The sequence below is a fragment of the Durio zibethinus genome, chromosome 22 (genome assembly GCF_047325235.1).
Source record: "Durio zibethinus cultivar Kanyao isolate XHJ-2024 chromosome 22, ASM4732523v1, whole genome shotgun sequence".
NCBI classification, from domain to species: Eukaryota; Viridiplantae; Streptophyta; class Magnoliopsida; order Malvales; family Malvaceae; genus Durio; species Durio zibethinus.
In genome coordinates, this window is record NC_143183.1 from 18,546,216 (window position 1) to 18,553,103 (window position 6,888).

Genomic DNA, 6,888 nt, shown 5'->3' on the forward strand with positions numbered 1-6,888 from the left:
TGCTTTAATAATAAGATTAACTACAAAAGTATAATAATGAAATGAGATCTTAAATATAAACAATCGCACTTAGGCTCTGCCTAGTTGTTGGAGAGTCAGAGTGGTCTCATTATATTCAAGAATCCTACTCTAAATTTATATTTCATCACTTTGCATACATACCTTATCATGTTATTTGTATTGTATTTCTCTGTCTTTAATTTTCATTTGTTGCCTACAATACCATAACTTATTTTCTCATATAAAATTTTCCAAAATATATATTTTTGATAATATAAAATAAAACAAAAATAATATTTCGAAAGAAATAATTCTTGGTACTCTACCTAAATGTTAGAGAGTTACTAATAATCATTTCTTGCAAAGAGTGTTATTTTTATTCTAAGATAATGTTATATTAAATCTCAAGTGAAATAGTCATCTTAAGTTCTGCCTAGATGTTGGAGAATTTTAAGATAATTCTTTAACTTAAAGTTTTTTTTTAATATTCCTAAAAAAGGAATTTTAACCAAAATTTATTTTTTTAAAGTGAAGGAATTAGTGTTAAATTTCAAATTGAAACTATTTTATCCAATATCGAAAATAGCGCATGATTAAATGGTACCAATCTATGGACGTAGTGGGGGTGCTAATCCTTCCCCACACGTAACCGACTCCCAGACCCAATCTGATTTTCGTAGACCAACATTTGTCTTTTTAATAAACTTTAAATTCGTTTTTATAGTTTTATTAAAAAGATAAACTTTTGGGTGACCAATCACACCCTTAAAAAATATTGGTAACGACTCTCTTTTTATTTTTCTTGATTTTAAAATATTTTTTACATCTGACGGTCCCAAAATCGTTACGACAATAATAAGAGTATGATCCTGTTTCATAGCGTTTTCATAGGCAATGGAAATATAAACATTGAGCAATCGAAACAAAAAATGGCGTCTCATAATTATGATGATGATGATGTTGATGTTTGTTTTGGTAATGTAGCTATCTCGTCATGATCTCAAGTGCATTCGAAAGGACTAATCCATTGGTTTTGCAACAAGCAGACTGCATCTACGTCCATGCAGACTATCTGTCAAGAGCGCCAAATTGCATTTTTATTCAGACTCAATGATCTGAATGAACTTGGATAAGGAATAAAACCCAACATACCAAAAAAAAAAAGTGAAGATTTGAATTTGCTGGAGACTGATGGTACTTGTTTGAAATCTGAATCTTTTAGTTTATTAACTTGGCAATGCTATAAGAAATTGATTGTCTTAGGCTCCATTTGGGAGCGTCGTAAGAGGACCTGAGGCCAACGTTAGCGGTTTAGTCATAAAATGCAGATTTCAGTCAATCGGGGTACTCCCGATTTGAGTTTATGGTACTAAAATTGACCTTCAATTTATAATTTTTTTTTTTTTGAGTAATCATGTTACCACGTAAAGAATGAAAAACCAACTCTAGTCCACATTTTCCCTTAGCTGTTATAATTCGCTTATGGCATGAAGGCTGATAATGAATGAATAAAATATATAGCTTAAATTTCTCAAAGAATTTCCTTTTAGGTATAATACAATCTCCAGAAAACAGAATTAACATTTTGAAGTCTGAAACTCACAAATTTATAGCAATCGGCTGGGAAAAGTTTTGGGTCAGAACATTGATAAGGTACTTAAACCCAATAAGTGTCTTGGCTTTGCTCGCCCAGCGCAAATCTAAAGATTTTTTACCTTACGGCCACAGCATCTTAAATCTCAATCCGAGGTATCAACTCGCCTGCTAGATACCATGGAGCCAAAAATATAACTTCACAACATAGCCACAGGGCATCAATAACAAGATTAATAATAGAAAAATAATTTGTGGACAAGCCATAACTGATTAATACAAATACCCCAAACATTCTTAAGATAAATTATAGTATATGTACCTATCAATAAAATTGACAATTTATATATTCATAAAATATTTAATTCATATAAAATATAAAATTTATGGTGTCATAATTAATAAAAAAAAACCCATTTTTTTGTTATCTATAATACCAGTACATCTACTTTTAGCAAATGACACATCTCGATCCGGTTCCCGGAGACTTCCTCGAATCACAAAGCAACAGTAATATTATAACAATTTCACCCAACCTACCATTTGAATCCCTTCATTGAAAAATGATTCATAATTAATACCTGATGCTCAGCCAGATCAATAGCAGGCAATGGAACTTGCAAAACTCATGAAGAACAATCCTTTGGGGGCAATTTTCAGCTTTAAGGGATAACTAGAATTTCACGTTCCATGTCTCACTGCACAATGAACAATCCATCTGTTCGCATAAACATGGTTAGAATTTCACCTGTTCTTACGTTAACCTTGGCTAAACAAAATCATGGTTGACAGCATCTAACCATTATTACCAATTACTGAAGGACTAGTTGGAGTCTTTGTATTCTAGCTTATAACAATAATCTGTGAAAATAGTGCTCCCTTCTTGCCAATTGATGCATCCGAAACCAAAAAAGAAAAAAAGCACGGGTTAAAATGAGGGAAGAAAAGAGCAGGATGGTTTATCAACTCGAAATCCATCAATCTGAACAGGCTTTATCAAATAGCTTTGGCAGATAAACCACAAATAATAAGATCTTGTGATGTGAAACTTAGTTATCCCTCCCCCAACAGTCCTATCCGGAGTTCTGACTGCCATTTTGCTCATGGATTAGCCCTAAGTTTGTGGTTGATATATGGAAGGAAACATATCTATTTGTTAAGTGTTAACTGATGACAGATTATGGAGAACAAAAGATACTGACAGATAGGATGATCTTTAAATGTTTATTGATGAGATAATAATGCATTAGAGCTGAGCAAAGAAGCTGAATCATATGATAAAGAAATTTTTTTTCTCAATCCAGATGAACTCAAATTGATCATCAAGCATCATTAGCTAAAAGGATGGACACTACCATCTAGAATTGACTAGTGTTGAAGTCCTAATGGTAGAAACATCAAAGAAAATTAAGCACTGAAGGGCTTTTTCATCTTATATCTCCAGGAAAATTAAATTACGCTCTAGTAGCCTTCTTTCCTGACAGGTCAAGAGTTTTGGTTTTTCCTTGTTGCACTTGTCTGTCATCTGTTGGAAGCACAGTAGTTTGAAGGTTTAAGCTTGGGCATTACCGTCTCAAAGATATAGCCTTGAAACCTTCCGCACTCAATCTCATGAATATGCCAAGTCATTTATCAGATAGTAGCCTGTTCAAATGATATTAGGAGTTCGGACATTAAAAAAAAAATTATGATGCCATCAGTAAAAAAGAAAAACTAACCCAGTTACTAAAGTCACTGATGAGGGACTAAATGCTGTAGAATAACAATACCTCTTATCACCAACTTTAGGCAGATCATTGAAAGGGAAAATTTGGAAGATGAAACTGTTATTGATACATTCAATATACACTGGAGATACACATTGGTCATACTCATTCTGATACAAATCAATCATACACAAAGAGTTTCTGATATAGCTCTCCAGAGATGGCTTGTTCCATCACAGTAACAGGGTTAATAATCCCTCAATTATCTAAGAACAACTCCACCAAATTCTTTGACAATCCACAAACTAGTGCCACTCCACCCTGATTGGAAGGCACTGGCATATCAGGAGAGTTGTTAAGGTTCCAAAACACAATTTCGGGCATGTTGAAAACCTTCTCTTGAAATTTCTTCTTTATACCTCCATACATGGATTTCCATGATTTTGCTGTGAATTTTTGCTGTTTCTCTCCCAACTTCTTCTGCTTTATCTCACGCTCACACATAGCATACCAGTCATCCTCAACATCCTCAAGCATATAATCTTCTTCAAGACTACTATCCCAATATAAAGAACCATTGTAATAACCAGAACACTGTCCATTTGAGTCATTGGACATGTTTCTTATTGGATGATCATAATTCTGCCTAGATGCTTCATCAAATTCCATACCACTGAAAACAAAAATCCTCTCTTTATCATCTGATCCTCCTTCAACTTCCCCATCAATAGCAACCTGCAAAATTTTATCAAACACTTTCTCAAAATCAACATTTGCACCTCTATCCTTCTTCCTTAAAAATTGGGTCTTTGATAGAAGGCTATCCCCTTGGATCAAATGAAGCTCTGGTTTTGAGCCAAATTTAAGTGTCACGGGTCGAGACTTAAGCTCCAAACCTGCGTGGCTCTAGAACTCGAGCATTCACTCATCCGGCGTCCCAGATCAACCTACCTGCCATGGTTCACACTCTTGTGAGTTATTGTCGGCTCTGGCACCCCTGGCCTCACGATTTTGTCCTACACAAAGTGCCTCACAAGGAAGAAATTGTGTGAACCCTTTTAAACTTCAGTGACCGTCCTTTTATATTTGATATGGGTCAGGACTCCTCCTTAGGTCCGTGACATAAACACCTTCCCCTTCCATGGCTCTTCACTGAGTTCCGAAATCAATAGCCCTAGAGCAACACAAACCTCCATAGGAGTCCCATGCATGCTATCAGAGACATCACATACAGCAATGCAGTTATTCAATTCTCCCTTCTTTTTAAGATCCTCCACCATTCTCCTCCATTGCAACTCAGCAACCTCACCTGCATCCTTCAAAGAAGCAATGATTTCATGGGGAAGTAATGCACCACCACCAATTGTTTCATCTTCTTTCCTCGCATCCTCAATATACCCACTAAATCTTTGGTTGTCATGCCACAAGAAATGGTTCTTGTAATTTTTCATGGCAATAGAAGGCACCCTGTTATAAGGCAGAGCATCCCACTGCTTTGAACTCATATATAACTCTGGCAATTCAAGAGCCTTATGCAAAGGGACAAGAAATTGCTTTCTCAACCTATCTCTCACTCTAAATGCATAATGAGCCTCCTCTATTCCCTGATAATCAGGGTCAGATTCCCTTGGAAACATCCTCCTAGCAATACTTTCACATATTAAAGTAGCCTTATCATAAGGCGAATCAATAGAAGGACACCATTTAGACGCCAGACTAATTTTCCTAACCTCACCAGAATTCAAAAACTTTATATCTTTCTTTAAATCTTCTGCAAACATATCGGCTACACAATCATGCAAGAACTTATACATCGGATCGCTACAATACCTTTCGTAGGCCTTTTTTGCCTTGTTCAGCTCTCTCTGCTTCCTTATACTCCTCGCATTCTCCTTATTCGAGCTTGCAATCTTTGTCTTCTGGGAAACTGTAACATCCCTTGGCAACTGTGGCTTACGCTTGGATTTACACATCTTTCGATTCAGCCATTTGCCTTTCTTTTCCTTCCTGGTTTGCCACTCTTGCTTCGCGATTTCCCTCACCTTCTCTCCTTCCAAAAGCCTATAAAGAATCTCCATCAAGTCCTTGTAGCATCCGATCTCTGCAAAAACCCTGACATTGCATGCCAGGGTTTTGGGATGGTTTTTGTGTAACCATAATGCAGATTTATAAAAGCTTTCTTTATCAGACTTTCCAGTGCCACGGACGCCTCTCAGATTGCAAACAAGCTTCAAAGTGGTTAAAGGGTCATAAGACCATGCCTTTGCAAGCCAGTTAACAAGGGCATGAGTTGGCGTGGAAGGCAAGGCAAAGAAGAACAAGTCCAGGCAAGGATTGCCAGTGTTTGAGTCCATGAAGAACTCGTTTTTGGGGAACCCTAATTGGGGCATGATCGGTTTGACAGCGTCGAGTTGAAGGTTGGCAACGCCTAATTGGACGGAGCCCACCATGGGATCGATATCGGAGTGAAGCGCTGGTGGACCAAGAAGCACGCTGGTATTGGACGCCATATTGGTTAAGGCCTCTAGTGTTTCTTTTTGTTTTTCCTTTCTAGGGTTTACTGTTGAGAGCATGTGAGTCTCAAGATGAAAATGTTTGATGGGTGTTTAAATAGGGTAGATTTTACTTGAGGGGCAAGAAATGAAAATTTCGATCATCTGTGGTGAGGTACATGATATTGTATTTTTATTTTTGTGGTTTCTAAGTAAAATTTTATTTCATTATGTTGTTTATTTTTTTATAAATAAATACAAATATAATATGATAAAATTTTTTAAAATCTTTTTTTAAAAAATAGTGTCTAAAGAAAGAATTCATTGATTATAGATTATAATTTAATTTTGTTATCTTTCTTATCATTAATAAAGCAAAATTATACTATCAATTGGAATTGATTTTGTTTCAAATAGTAAGCTTTTTTTTTTTTTTCTTGAATTCGAATTGGATGAAAAATTATTAAAAAATTTTTTTATGAATTTATTAAGTCTTATATAAATAAACTTATTTAAATAAACTCAATATATATCTATATATATATATATATATATATATATATATATATTAGGCAAAACCTACCAATCCGGCTCAATAAAAAAAATTGAGTAAAACCATATTTGGTTGATCGGTTATGCTATAAAGGTCTTCATCAAAATGTCACTAGGAAAAATTTTACTTTGGAATTGGAGTAAAAATATGAAAAGGACAGAGTAGTCTCTTCATAACGTTACACTTGTACAAATAATGGAAAATCAAATTATTAGTATAATGTAACATCCTTGTTGATCTTTACTTAATCTGTCAGTCCTAAGATTTGCAGTTATCATGTTATGATGTTCTTCTGGGATGTAATAGGCATGTTTCTCCTTGTAGTCTACATATACCTTTTTTTTGCAGAATTTTCTGCTTGCCTGTTGTGGATTTTAAGTGATGCATTCTGGTCCTGTTTGGTTAGATGTATGTGATTTTCATTGCTGGTAAATGAATCAAATTAGTCTTTGATCATCCTGACGGGAAAGTTTGAGTTTTTGTTGATCAAATTAACTTGATCATGTATGTCCTAATGGTAACATTGCTTTTAGTAAAGCTTTGC

The 6,888-nt window shown here is 35.0% G+C and overlaps 2 protein-coding genes across 2 annotated transcripts; both read right to left on the minus strand.

Moving 5' to 3' along the window:
- Nucleotides 1-3,389: 3,389 nt before the first annotated feature.
- LOC111307136 (uncharacterized) lies at nt 3,390-3,968 on the minus strand. The gene has a single exon (XM_089751652.1). The coding sequence runs from the start codon at nt 3,966-3,968 to the stop codon at nt 3,558-3,560; it is 411 nt and encodes a 136-aa protein (XP_089607778.1). The 3' UTR covers nt 3,390-3,557.
- On the minus strand, nt 3,390-5,935 carry LOC111307397 (uncharacterized). The gene has a single exon (XM_089751651.1). It carries the CDS (start codon nt 5,870-5,872, stop codon nt 4,409-4,411), a length of 1,464 nt encoding a protein of 487 aa, XP_089607777.1. The 5' UTR covers nt 5,873-5,935; the 3' UTR covers nt 3,390-4,408.
- Between the last annotated feature and the right edge of the window lie 953 nt (nt 5,936-6,888).

Bases quoted from the DNA above. Each gene is read 5' to 3' on its own strand.
- LOC111307136 (XM_089751652.1), bottom strand. From the start codon at position 3,968: ATGGAATTTGATGAAGCATCTAGGCAGAATTATGATCATCCAATAAGA.
- LOC111307397 (XM_089751651.1), bottom strand. From the start codon at position 5,872: ATGCTCTCAACAGTAAACCCTAGAAAGGAAAAACAAAAAGAAACACTA.